The sequence below is a fragment of the Hemitrygon akajei genome, chromosome 1 (genome assembly GCF_048418815.1).
Source record: "Hemitrygon akajei chromosome 1, sHemAka1.3, whole genome shotgun sequence".
Taxonomy (NCBI): Eukaryota; Metazoa; Chordata; class Chondrichthyes; order Myliobatiformes; family Dasyatidae; genus Hemitrygon; species Hemitrygon akajei.
Genome location: NC_133124.1, coordinates 53,150,909 through 53,165,646, shown reverse-complemented (window position 1 = coordinate 53,165,646; position 14,738 = coordinate 53,150,909). Strand labels below are relative to the sequence as shown.

The 14,738-nt window shown below is 39.9% G+C and overlaps 1 protein-coding gene across 8 annotated transcripts in view; it reads left to right on the top strand.

Annotated features, from left to right (window-relative positions):
- Window positions 1–14,738, top strand: part of efr3a (EFR3 homolog A (S. cerevisiae)) — a 145,587-nt gene that overhangs the window by 46,915 nt on the left and 83,934 nt on the right. For all 8 annotated transcript variants that reach the window (XM_073043289.1, XM_073043251.1, XM_073043279.1 and 5 more), the window contains one exon: window positions 7,107–7,257. In XM_073043289.1, the coding sequence (XP_072899390.1) occupies window positions 7,107–7,257 (151 nt within the window). The remainder of the gene's footprint in view (window positions 1–7,106; window positions 7,258–14,738) is intronic.

Here is a 14,738-nt window from a genome sequence, read left to right as displayed (position 1 = left end):
TGAGCTTGAAGCCCAGGTGCGAATGGGTAACTATGATGTTGTTGGGATAATGGAAACATGGCTGCAGGGAGATCAGACCTGGGAAATGAATGTACAAGGGTATACGTGCTGTCGTAGGGACAGAAATTTGGGCAGTGGAGGGTGGGGTGGCCCTGTTGGTGAGGAATGAGATTCAGTCTTTTGCAAGGGGGGACATAGGATCAGGAGAAGTAGAGTCTGTGTGGATAGAACAGAGGAACAGTAAGGGCAAAAGGACCCAAATGGGTGTTGTCTACAGGCCACCAAACAGTGGCATGGATATTGGGTGCAAGTTGAATCGGGAGTTAACATTGGCATGTGGCAAAGGTAATGTCGCAGTAGTTATGGGGGATTTCAACATGCAGGTGAACTGGGAGAATCAGGTTGGTGCTGGACCACAGGATAGGGAGTTTGTAGAATGCCTACGGGATGCATTCTTGGAACAGCTTGTACAAGAGCTGAACAGGGACAAGACTATTCTGGATCTAGTGTTATGTAATGAACAGGATTTGATAAGCAATCTTGCAATAAAGGAGCCATTAGGAGGTAGTGATCAGAATATGATAAGCTTTTATCTGCAATTTGAGAAGGATAAGGGCAGATCGAAGGTGTCAGTGTTGCAGATGAACAGGGGAAACTATGGAGCCATGAGGGAGGAGCTGGCCAAAGTTGACTGGACGGATAGCCTAGCAGAAAAGACAGTGGAACAGCAATGGCAGGTATTCTTGGGAATAATGCACAAGGTGCAAAATCAGTTCATCCCCCAGAGAAGGAAGGATTCAAAGGGGGGAAAGGGGCCACAGTGGTTGACAAAGGAAGTCAGAGATTGCATAGCATTAAAAAAAAAAGAAAGTATGACAGAGCTAAGGTGAGTGGGAGGACAGATGATTGGGAAGTTTTTAAGGAACAACAGAACTTAACTAAAAAGACAATACGGGGAGAAAAAATGAGGTACGAACGCAAGCTAGCCAGGAATATAAAGGAAGATAGCAAAAGCTTTTTTAGGTATGTGAAGAGAAAGAAGATAGTTAAGAACAATGTTGGGCCCTTGAAGAATGAATTGGGTGAAATTGTTATGGGAAACAGAGAAATGGCAGAAGAATTTAATGAGTACTTTAGATCTGTTTTCACTAAGGAAGACACAAGCAATCTCCCAGATGTATGGATGGGCCAAGGACATAGGGTAACAGAGGAAATGAAACAGATTGACATTCGGAAAGAAACGGTGATGAGAAGACTGATGGGACTGAAGGCTGATAAATCCCCAGGTCTAGATGGTCTGCACCCTAGGGTACTAAAGGAGGTGGCCCTGGAAATTGCGGATGCATTGGTAATCATTTTCCAATGTTCCTTAGATTCAGGATCAGTTCCTGAGGATTGGAGAATGGCTAATGTTATCCCACATTTTAAGAAAGGAGGGAGGGAGAAAACAGAGAACTATCGACCTGTCAGCCTGACATCGGTGGTGGGAAAGATGCTAGAGTCCATTATTAAGGATGAAATAGTGGCATACCTAGATAGCAGTGATAGGATTGGGCCGAGCCAGCATGGATTTACCAAGGGTAAATCATGCTTGACTAATCTGTTGGAGTTTTTTGAGGATGTAACCAGGAAGTTAGACAGGGGAGATCCAGTGGATGTAGTGTACCTCGATTTTCAGAAGGCATTTGATAAGGTCCCACATAGGAGATTGGTGGGTAAAATCAAAGCTCAGGGCATCGGGGGGAAGACATTGACATGGATAGAAAACTGGTTGGCAGATAGAAAGCAAAGGGTAGCGGTGAATGGGTGTTTTTCAGAATGGCAGGTGGTGACTAGTGGGGTGCCACAGGACTCGGTATTGGGACCACAGCTGTTTACCATTTATGTTAACGATTTGGATGAAGGCATAGAAAATAACATCAGCAAATTTGCTGATGATACTAAGCTGGGTGGCAGTGTGACATGTGATGAGGATGTTAGGAGAATTCAGGGTGACTTGGATAGGCTGGGTGAGTGGGCAGATACTTGGCAGATGGTGTTTAATGTGAATAAGTGTGAGGTTATCCACTTTGGGAGTAAGAACAGGAAGGCAGATTATTATCTGAACGGTGTAGAGTTGGGTAAGGGAGAAATACAAAGAGATCTCGGAGTCCTTGTTCATCAGTCACTGAAGGTGAATGAGCAAGTGCAGCAGGCAGTGAAGAAGGCTAATGGAATGTTGGCCTTTGTTACAAAGGGAATTGAGTACAAGAGCAAGGAAATCTTCTTGCATTTGTACAGAGCCCTGGTGAGACCACACCTGGAGTATTGTGTACAGTTTTGGTCTCCAGGGTTAAGGAAGGACATCCTGGCTATAGAGGAAGTGCAGCGTAGATTCACGAGGTTAATTCCTGGGATGTCTGGACTGTCTTACGCAGAGAGGTTAGAGAGACTGGGCTTGTACACGCTGGAATTAAGGAGATTGAGAGGGGATCTGATTGAAACATATAAGATTATTAAGGGATTGGACAAGATAGAGGCAGGAACTATGTTCCAGCTGCTGGGAGAGTCCAGTACCAGAGGGCATGGTTTGAGAATAAGGGGTAGGTCATTTAGGACGGAGTTAAGGAAAAACTTCTTCTCCCAGAGAGTTGTGGGGGTGTGGAATGCATTGCCTCGGAAGGTAGTGGAGGCCAATTCTCTGGATGCTTTCAAGAAGGAGCTAGATAGGTATCTTATGGATAGGGGAATCAAGGGTTATGGGGACAAGGCAGGAACCAGGTATTGATAGTAATTGATCAGCCATGATCTCAAAATGGCGGTGCAGGCTAGAAGGGCCAAATGGTCTACTTCTGCAGCTATTGTCTATAAAAACATGGTTTGCAACAAATATATATTGTTTGCAACAGATACACATTGATTAGGAATAGTCAGTATGGCTTTGTCAAAGGCATGTTGTGTCTTACAAGCCTGTTTGAATTTTTTGAGGATGTGATAAACACATTGATGAAGGTAGAGCAGTAGATGTAGTGTATATGGATTTCAGCAAGGCATTTGATAATGTACTTCATGCAAGGCTTATTGAGAAAGTAAGGAGGCATGGGATCCAAGGGGACCTTGCTTTGTAGATCTAGAGCTGGCTTGCCCACAGAAAGCAAAGTGTGGTTGTAGATGGGTCATATTCTGCATGGAGGTCGGTGACCAGTGGTGTGCCTCAAGGATCTGTTCTGGGACCCCTTTATCATTGTTATTTTTATAAATGACCAGGATGAGGAAGTGGAGGGAATGGTTAGTAAATATGCTGATGACACAAAGGTTGGGGGTGTTGTAGATAGTATGGAGGGCTGTCAGGGGCTACAGCAGGACATTGATAGGATGCAAAACTGGGCTGAGAAGTGGCAGATGGAGTTCAGCCCAGATAAGTGTGAGGTTGAGTGAACTTGGCCTTTTCTCATTGGAGTGGCAGAAGATGAGAGGTGACCTGATAGAGGTGCATAAGATGAGAGGCATTGATCGTGTAGATAGTCAGAGGCTTTTTCCCAGGGCTGAAATGGCTAACACGAGGGGAAACAGTTTTAAGTTGCTTGGAACTAGGTACAGAGGAGATGTCAGGGCTAAGTATTTTATACAGAGAGTGCATGGAATAGGCTGCCAGCGATGGTGGTGGAGTGGAAACGAGAGGGTTTTTTAAGAGACTCCTGGATAGGTACATGAAGCTTGGAAAAATAGAGGGCTATGGGTAACCCTAGGTAATTTCTAAAGTACATGTTCGGCACAGCATTGTGGGCCGAAGGCCTGTATTGTGCTGTAGGTTTTTCTGTGTTTCTATGTTTTATGTCATAATAACACAACAAGTGACTTTTTTATTAGGAAAAAAAAATTACGAGTAAAATTGTATGCAGCATGAAAAAATGTTTGGAGGTATATAAAAAGAAAATGTAGCATGAGCAAATATTGGACTTTAACAGAGACTAGGGCATTTACAGTAGGGTATAAGAAAATAGCAGAGGAATTATGCAAATATGTGAGCCTCCTGTCATGAAGACAGCCAAAACAACCAGTCGAAATGACGGAGAACCAAGGTTCCTATGTAAATAAGGAAATAAAGGACTGTTACTAGAATGAAGAATGAGCCTGCAAACTGAATTTGTCAATATCCCAGAGTTTTGAAAGATGAGGTTGTGGAATTGATGGAAGTTCTAAATATTGTATTTTAAAATTATGTTTCTAGGATAGTTTCAGTAAATCAGAGGCTAAGTGACCCCACTATTTAGGAAAAAGAGAAGAACTAGGGAACTAGTTACCTGCTTGCCTGATATCAATGGCAGCACAAATACTGCAATTTATCATGAGGAAGATCATGTCGAGGTATTTGGGAAATAATAGCATAGATTTGTGAAAGTGAAATCATATTTGCGTGACCTTTTGGCATTATTTGTGGATGTTCCTAAAGAGTTAATGAGGGAGCACAAGTTGATGTGATACATTTTGATCTTCAAAAGCCCAAAGAGGTAGTGATGACGATGTAATAGAATTCCAGATGCAGCTTGCAGTGAAAACCACTTCACCATATGGACATTCTTCAACTTAAGGGAAGTTGAAACAGAATGAAGGAATTGTCCAAGGTGGACCGGGACAAATGGTGGCAGATATTCCACAACACTCAGCAGGAATTCTGAGTGAAAACATGAGAAAACAGCACAATCTGTGATTAACAAAAGGTCAAGGATAATACAAAATGAAAAAATAAGGAATTCAAAGTGGCAAATGCTCGTAGTCCAGAGGGCAGGGAATTCTAGGATCCAGCAGTGAAAGACTAAAGAGATCAAGATGGGAGAAAATTGATTTTGCACGTAATTATCAAAACATACAGTCAGAGTAGATATATAAATTAGAAGAAGGTGGCTAAGTTTGCTGTGTTCTTTAATCATTTATAAAATTTAAATGTAATCATACTTGGTCAATATGATGAATCCTCTGAATTTTTGACCCTGAAGCAACGTAGAGATTTGGTTATTACATTCAAAACTAATCAGTATGTTTCTGAATATGAGGGTTAAGGGGCTAGGGCTAGATATTGATATAGAAAAACAGGCATGATCTTGAATGATAAGCAAAAAAAGGGACTTAATGGCCAATCAATTTTTGATAGATATTTTAAACTATTAACAGACTTAGATGATGAGAGGCATTGATCATGTGGATAGTCAGAGGCTTTTTCCCCAGGGCTGAAATGGTTGCCACAAGAGGACACAGGTTTAAGGTGCTGGGGAGTAGGTACAGAGAAGATGTCAGGGGTAAGTTTTTTTTTCACTCAGAGTGGTGAGTGCGTGGAATGGGCTGCCAGCAACAGCGGTAGAGGTGGATACGATAGGGTCTTTTTAAGAGACTCCTGGATAGGTACATGGAGCTTAGAAAAATAGAGGGCTATGGGTAAGCCTAGTAATTTCTAAGGTAGGGACATGTTCGGCACAACTTTGTGGGCCGAAGGGCTTGTATTGTGCTGTAGGTTTTCTATGTTTCTAAAGCATTAATTTCTGAGTTGTGACTGTTTGGAGAGTGTATGGTGGGAGAAATGGTGGAAGGGTGTTTAAATTTAAGAGATAACTGAAAATTCTCAGTTGGTTATAGACAATAGACAGTAGGTGCAGGAGTAGGCCATTTGGCCCTTCTAGCCAGCACCGCCATTCACTGTGATCATGGCTGATCATACACAATCAGTACCCCGTTCCTGCCCTCTCCCCATATCCCTCGACCCCGCTATCTATAAGAGCTCTATTTAACTCTCTCTTGAATGCATCCAGAGACTTGCCCTCCACTGCCTTCTGGGACAGAGCATTCCACATATCCACCACTCTCTGGGTGAAAAAGTTTTTCCGCATCTCTGTTCTAAATGGCCTACCCCTTATTCTTAAACTGTGGCCTCTAGTTCTGGTTAGGTGGCATTTGTGGAAAGAAAAACATTTAACATTAATGTTTTACATTTGGGATCCTTCATCAGAGTACTTCCATTTCAGAGCATGATTTAAGAACAAATACCATTGAAAACATCCCACTTCTTGTTTGCAACATCATTTTGCTCTTTCTCCCCCTTCTCTTACCCTTTAAAAATTCTGACTTAAATAAATTGTTGCTAATGCTAAGACCACAGCTTGTCTTTGTGTAAATTCTCTTCAGCTATTTACTAAAAACCTAATTAAATTATTAATATTAAAATGCCACAGTCATAAAATCTTAAACACAGCATCATGAATCTACACCATTCTCTACAAAGACATAAACTAATCAATCTTCCATCAATAACTGTATTGCTTGAAATTGCACCTTTTCCCCAGAAAAGTTAATTCTGTATTTCATTAAACACATTATTTGATCTACTTAATTTCTTGTCATTGTTAGAATTTTTGTGTATTGTTGTTTCCTTAACATAGAATTTAAATCTACATGAATACTTATGTGGGATCATTTTGTAGCAGTGTTCTTTAAAATATGATTAAGATTTTTATGTTCCTTGGTTTATCTCCTCTTCCTTTCTTGCCCAATCCCAATATATACCTTGGACCACATACTTTAAGAATATTGTGCTGTAATTTTGTATCTACTTATTATGAAAATGTTACTGTGTAATAACGTCCATGCATTCATTGTTCTCTATTTCTGGAATTTGGATCCATTGAAGCTAAATACTTTTTCCTTTTCATGTTCACTGCTTTTTCCTTGTCCCTTCATCATTTTTATCATTTAATTTTCCCTTTTTTGTATCTAAATCTTTCCTCATTTTTTTCTGCTTCTGTGCTTACAAAACTTGTAAGTAAAATAACACTGTCTTCATCAACGGATGCTGCTTGAAGTGAATATTTCTATTATATTTTCTTTTCATTATATGCAGTATATTTCCTTGTGCTTTCTTGAAAAATAACCATCATTAAAATGTTGAATAGACAAATATGAATTTAATGTTTATTTTGTGCATTGTCGGATTAAGCAGTCCTTTTTTATTGGTTTATTTGTATGCTTTCAAATTCTGAAGTTGGATGTTAAGAAGTAAAGCATATTTGGAAAGGATGAGGGGAAAAAGGGTGGAGAAGTGATTGTTGCTTTAGTTGATAATTCTTTTTTTGTGCCAGGTATGTTTTCATTGCAATGGAGGCATTGGACCAGTTGTTGATGGCTTGTCATTCCCAAAGCATTAATCTGTTTGTTGAAAGCTTTCTTCAAATGGTAGCCAAGCTACTGGAGTCAGGAGAGCCCGAACTACAAATTCTTGGCTCCAATTCGGTAAGTGAGATGGCCAAGCTTCCTATTTTAAATGGGGTAGTTCCTGTGCATTTTAGCTTAAATCTTTCTTGGTTTGATATACCTACTGCAATGCTATTCAGGATGAAGCAGAAGTCACAATTTTAAAATGTGTGCAGATTTCTTAGTGTTTGTGTAATATGTATTTGTGGAGCATATGCAATATAAAAACCAGGAAAATAGAGCAGAAGTAAGCCTGTCAACCATTCAAAATGATCACAGCTAATCATCTAATATTCAGTCCCTGGTATATATTTAATTACAGGTCATCACAATATCAGAAATACATTAGAATGGATCGAAAACGGTCTCAGAATTGGAATAAATATGTTCTTTTCAGACTGGAAGGTGGTAACTAGCAGAGTACCACAGGGATCAGTTTTTATCCCACAATTGTTCATTATTTGTATCAATACTCTGGAGGGAAATATAAATAATTTTGCCTATGATACTAAAATGAGAGGAAGGGCACATTGTGAGAAAGGGCAATGCATTCCTGTGACAGGATGCAGATAAATTCCATTTGCCAGTCTCCTGCTCACTCACATAGATATAGATAGATAGATAGATACTTTATTCATCCCCATGGGGAAATTCAACTTTTTTCCAGTGTATGGGACATTGGAAAAAAGTTGAATTTCCCCATGGGGATGAATAAAGTATCTATCTATCTATCTATCTATATCTATGTGAGTGAGCAGGAGACTGGCAAATGGAATTTAATGTGGGGAAATGTGAGGTTGTGTACTTTGGAAAGAGTTCAAAAAGCAAATTATATATAAGGGAAGAGACTGAGTAAAGTATAGAAGCATCAAGGTGTTACAGTCATGAATTGCGAAAAGCTAGCAGGCATGTCAATGTAGTTAAGGCAAATGACATTTTGGTTTTCATTGGAAGCTTAAAAATAGGGAGGTTTTGTAGTTTCTAACTTCCCTTTGTGAATGTAAATTAACTTTTACAAATCATATTGACCGTAGTTCCTAACTTCTGACCATTTAGAAAATACTCTGATCTATCCACCTTAGAGTAGATCATCTTTCATTTATCCCCATACAACTTCATCAGCAAGTGTTGTACCCAGTCATTTAACCCAGTATCCCATTGCAACTTAATTTCCATCTGCATTACTTGCTGTGCATCTAACATAACATTATCAGCAGATTTAATTATAAGGTTCCCTATATTTTGATCAAAGGCGGTTATAAATATAGCGAAAACCCAATGCTCCAGGGTAGTTTCCTAGGAGATATCATTCTACTATTTGGAGCACACACCTCTTATTCTTTCCATCCTCTATACCAAAGCTCATCTTTTCTCTTTTGCTTGCATTTCTTTTAATTTTTGACTCTTTGTTCTTATGAAAGTTTACTTTTTTAATCTTTTGAACATCAGTAAAGGCCTTTCTAAAGTGATAAGTATTGGGTTTTTTTTTGGCACAGATTTTTTGGGTAGATTAGTAACTTCTGATATCTTACAGTGATAAGAACCAATTTTTAAATGATTTCGCTAAAACATATAGTTAGGAAAAAAGTAAATTGAGTATTCACTTACTAAACAGGTCTTCTGGTCAGAGTAATAGGGAAGTGCTGTGATTATATCATAGAAATGGATTTCATATATATTCCCACACTCTAGTGCATTCATTTAACTATTTTTAGCAAATATTATTATAGTTAGACAGCATAGGGACTTAGTCCCAACACTTCAATACAAAAACATCTCTTTCTAACCCTTTCCTGTGCATGTAGCTGTCTAACTGTCTTTTAAAACATGGTAATGATCTTACTTTTCCCACCGGCAATTCTTTCCAAAAACCCTTCACTCTATGAAAACCTTTCCCCTCTGTGCCCTATGGCTTTATACTTCTGTGCTCTGGGGAATAAAATGGTGATGATCCACCTTATCTAGGCACATCATGCTTCCATAAAGCCACCTCTCAGCCTCCTATATTCTGGTGGAATATCCACAAACTGTCCTTTTAACTCAAGCCATCTTATCTGGAAAAATCCTTCGGAATCTTTTCTGCAGCTTTTTGTGATTTAATGTCCTTCTTTCTATAGCTGGGCAACCAGAATTATACACAATATTCAAGTATAGTCTCATCAACTTCTTGTACAGCTCTTGTATTTAGTGCCCTCACCAATGAAGGCATGGATGCCAAACACTTTCACCACCCTGTGTCATAACTTTCAAGGGACAATTAACTTGTATCCTTAAGGATCTGTAGTCTACAACACTCTCCAGGCACCTGCCATTTACTGCATAAGCTCTGCCTTCAATTAACTTCCCAAAATACAACACTGCACTTGTCCAAAATTGCGACTGCCATTCCTTATCTCACTTTCCCAGTTGATTTACATTGTGTTGTAATTTTTTATAACCATCTTGACTCTCTACAATGCAACTGAGTGTGGTGACATCTGCAGACTTACTAACCATGCTCCTTACAACATTATTTAGATTTGTTAATGGAGATGGTTGACAATAGGGCATCCAGCATTGATTACTGTCGCACACCACTGGCATAGACCTCAAATCTAGGAGGTAAAAAAAACAATCCTCTCATTTCTACGCAAAGCCAATTTTGTGTACAGCTGACTTGCTCACCTTGGATCCCATGTGTTTTAATCTTTAAGATGGCCTACTGTGCAGAAGCTTGCCAAAGACCTGCTGAAGTGAACATGTCAACTGCCCTGTCCTTATCAATTACTTTGGTCACCTCTTTTTAGAAAAAAAAACTTAATCAAATTCATGAGACTATTTCCCATGCTGACTATTCCTGATCAGTCTTTACTTTTCCGAATGTAGGTACATCCTGTCCCTCACAATCCCTTACGGTATATTAGCCATGGCTCTGAAGTAAGGCTCATAAGTATACAACATCAACCCATTCTCCTTTGTCAGACCAACTAGCCTGTAATTTCCTTTCTTCTCCCTCTCTGATATAAATACCTCGGCTAGAGCTCTTGCAATTTTTTTCCCTGGCTTCCCACAATTTCCTTGGGTACATTTGGGCTGGTCTTGGGTAATTATTCACCTTAATATACTTTTAGGACTGTCTTTATCTCTTTAATGAAGACACAAGACTACAAGACGCTTGAATCTACAGCAATGAATAATCTGCTGGAAGAACTCAGTAAAACAAGCATCATCTGTAGGAGGAAAATAATTGTCGATGTTTCAGGTCGAAATTCTGCATCAGGAGTGAAAATGGAGAGGTGAGATGGTCAGTGTGAGGATAAAGTGAGTAGTGAGAATGGAGTCCAAAGAGATTAGTGGACTGAAGATGACAGGCAGGTTGTGACAAGTAATGGAGGTGAGCAGGGTGGAATTGGAAGGGAAGCAGGCAGAGAATGAACAAGTACAGATGAAGAGAGGTGCAAGGAGATGGCTGCTGAAAGGAGACTACCAGCGTAACAATGGGAGCAATTGGGGCGAGGTGAATGGCAGGTGGAACCAGAACCAGATGGGGTTGGGTAGGGGAATTTGTGGGTGAGTGGATGACAGGGGTGTATCGGAAGATGGGGGGTGGGATGTAGGGGATTGAAATGGCATGCAGCTAGGAGTTTTGGGTGGCCATTACAGGTTGAGCCTAGTCTGTATGTGGTCTCACTGATGCAGAGGAGAGTTCCTCTAGTCTTTCCCACCCTTCTGGTTCTGGTTCCAACTGCCATTTCACCATGTATCCACATCCCCCCCACCCACCCAATTCTCTCCTCCTTTACGTATCAGAATCCAGCACTGATAGTCCATTGTGTTCCTGCTTATCCCTGTGCCGCAGCTACCTATAGTCTTCACATTCCTCTCTCTGTGTTTTTTATTCTCCCTTCGCCTGCCTCCATCTGTCATTCCCTGGCTGCTATCTCCCAGCTTCACGTTGCTCACCTCCCTACCTTGTATGGCCTGCTTCTCATCCTGCAGCCGTCCTCAGTCCACCAATTGCCTTGGACTCCTTTCTCACTCTCCTTTTCTCCTTGTGCTGGCCATCTCAGCTCTCCACTCTCAATCCTTTTGCAGATGTTTGACCTGAGTGGACAACTCCTTTCCTCCCACAGGTGGATTCCCCCAGCAGACTGTTCCTCTAGCAATGTAGGTCAAGTTTCTTTAGTTTTGTTAAAATGAAAGTCATTCTTTAGGTTGGGGTGCTTTGGAGCTTCTGCATTGTTATAGTTTGGAATACTTACACCGTTACCTCAGCAGCTTGTAATTAAATTTGGAGTACTGGTATATCTCATTATGTCATAGAAATTTTGTGGCACATTGTGACTATACCAATTCCCATTTTCTTGTAACACATTCTCTCTCGTTTGCCTGTCAACTCTGTCTTAAATCTTATACAACCTGCTGCACTATGGTGGTTTTTCAGCAGCCAAGTCACCTTTAAACCGTAACAACATTAGAATGCAGTGCAAAATCAGAGTATGGGGTGGGAAGAGGAGGGAAGCCCATGCAGTTTCAAGCAGGATGCAGCAGAGCTACCAGAACAGCCCCCGGGACCTATTTTCAATCCTAAACTTCGTGCAACCTCTGTAGAGTTTGTGCACTTTGCTGTGACTATATGGGTTTCCTCCTGTACTTCAAAAGTATGTGTGTTAGTACTTAAGTTGGCCACTAGGTTGCTATAAATGGGTGCTTTATATGTAGTTTTGACTGGGCTGAATTGCCTGTTTTCATGCTGAGCAAATGAATATGCAAACTGCATACAAATAGCATTAAGGTCAGGACTCTGCTTCCTCCACCACCACGCTGTGAAACACCGGGAATTCCTGTCTGTCCCAGCAAAGTGAATGTATAATACCTTGATTTCCTTTGCCCAGGAGAGCAATGTTGACTTTGCACTAACACTCCATTATTCTAAGTTAGTGATTTTCATGTTGTTACTTATGTATGGAGCATGCTTTAGAAATGTTCTAAAATTGCCAGGAATACTGACTGTCCAAATGGCAAAAACACACTTCCTATAATTTTTAAAGCTTTTTCTGCCATATTAGTGTTTGGTAGCAATGGTAGAAGATTTGGAAATAGGATGGTACCTTGAATTTCTTGAAATATTTTTGAACTCTGCCATTATGTCTATCATAATGGAGTTTCAACTAAAAGTCTGAACCTCTCAACTCGGCTGATAATTGATGTAAATATATGGAAAACCTTGTACACTTTTCAGAACAATCCTTGTATGTTAGCTGTATGTATTTGTCACTGATTCATTGGTTAAATCTCTCTCAAAATCTTAGTATTTGAGAAAAAATCTAATATCTGTTCTAGTTCATTAATAAAATATTCAATATGAAATATTTAATATACTTGAAAGGTATTGTGGGGTTTATAAAATAAATTGGCTTACATGATGATGCTTTATGTAGCTGGTGTAATACTTAAGCGGCTCTTGGTTTGCAATACTCCTGTTAATTGTTTGAATCATTTTATTGAATTGTATCACTGACTCTCTGTTTGAAATATAACTTTGTTTTATTGGCCCATCTTTTTTTCAAGTCAGTGCTCTATTTTGGCATAATTGAGCAGGAATTTTATGTTGGAGTAAATGAGCATAGTGAGCAAACTAAATCCTCATAGTTCTGTATGTACAGGAATCCTATCTTGATTTTTTTCCCCTCTATTAAACGAGCTTCAATTCTGTCAGTGAAGTTGCAAGGATCTAACCCAATTATTTCTACCTACATATCAATAACGAGCCTGCTGCAAGTCTCAGGCTCTGGTAGCAGTCATTTAATTGCAGACATATCAACATAAAAGAGATATCAGATATTCAGAAAATGTTGATTATTAGCTCTCCACTGCTGTGGCCCAGCTTTTGTGCAGACTGAGGTGTCATTCTAAAGTTGATTGCAACAACCAGTGAAGATTTCAGAACAAGTTACATCCCTTCAAATAAAATGTTAATAGAGTCATACAACACTACAGCACAGAAACAAGTCCTTTGGTCCATCTAGTCACTGCCAAGTCATTAATCTGCCTAGTCCCTTTGACCTGCACATAGATTATAGCCCTATATACTCCTCCCATCCATGTACCTATCCCTATTTCTTTAATGTTGAAATTGAACTCGCATCCACTACTTGGACTGGCAGTTCATTCCATCCTCTCACCATACCCTCTGAGTTGAGAAGTTCCCCTTCATGTTCCCCTTAAACACTTCACCTTTCACCCGTAACCAATGACCTTTAGTTGCAGTCTTACCTAATCTCGGTGGAAAAAGCCCATCTGCATTTACCCTATCTATACCCCTTATAATTTTGTATACATCTATCAAATCTCCCCTCAATCTTCTACATTCTAGGGAACAAAGTGCTAAGCTATTCAATCGTTCTTTATCTCTCAGGTCCTCAAATCCAAGCAACATTCTTATAAATTTTTTCTGCACATTTTCAATTTTGTTTATATCTTTCTTGTAGGTAGGTATTATGCATAATACTGCAAATTAGGCCTATCTAATGTCTTATACAATTTCAATGTAACATCCCACCTCCCCTACTCAGTACAGTCAGCCCTCCTTATCCGCAAATTTAGCATGTGCGAATTCAACCAACCGCGAATCGCGAAAACCCAGAAGTGCTCTTCCAGCACTTGTTGTTCGAGCATGTACAGACTTTTTTTTCATGTCATTATTCCCTAAACAATGCAGTATAACAACTATTTTACATAGCATTTACATTGTATTAGGTATTATAAGTAATCTAGAGATGATTTAAAGTATGCAGGAGGATGGGCGTGGGTTATCGTGGATCAGGATTGAAAAAAATTGGAAGTTCTCTTACTAAGTAAGTCAGAACAGGTACATCCAGTATTATTTAGCGTAAGTTAGTCAAACGTTTGTCTTAGTATATAGTATATATTTTACCTTTCTATGCATATAAAACACTTAAGAACGTATGTTTCAGTGCCGGGCTTGGGAACGGAAATTCCTGACTTTGATCGAGTGACAGACCACTTCTGAGCGCACTCTCCACAGTGCCGAGTTGATGTGGAGGATCAAAAACCCAAAACCCCAAAACTCAATAATTAAACCACTGCGTTACTTAGTAATAATTGTAGCTTTCATCAGGGCAGAGCCTTTCTCACTTTATCCTTTAAAATAGTTCCGATCGTTGACCGACTGTAGCCTAACGCTTTTCCAATGACCGATGGCATTTCACATCTTTCCAATTGCTTTATTATTTCCACTTTATTTTCGATCGTGATTATTTTCATGAACAGAAACACTGCGGATTCAGATCTCTGCCACTGGGTCCTAATGTCCACCGCACTGAGACAGGTTAAATAAGGTCTGGGGTTCTGCTGGGTCCTAAGGTCCAACGCATTACGACAGGTTGAATAAGGGACTTGAGCATCCGCGAATTTTGGTATCCGTGAGGGGTCCTGGAACCAATCCCTCGCGGATAAGGAGGGCCGACTGTACTTTGATTTATGATGGCCAATGTGCCAAAAGTTTTCTTTATCCTTCT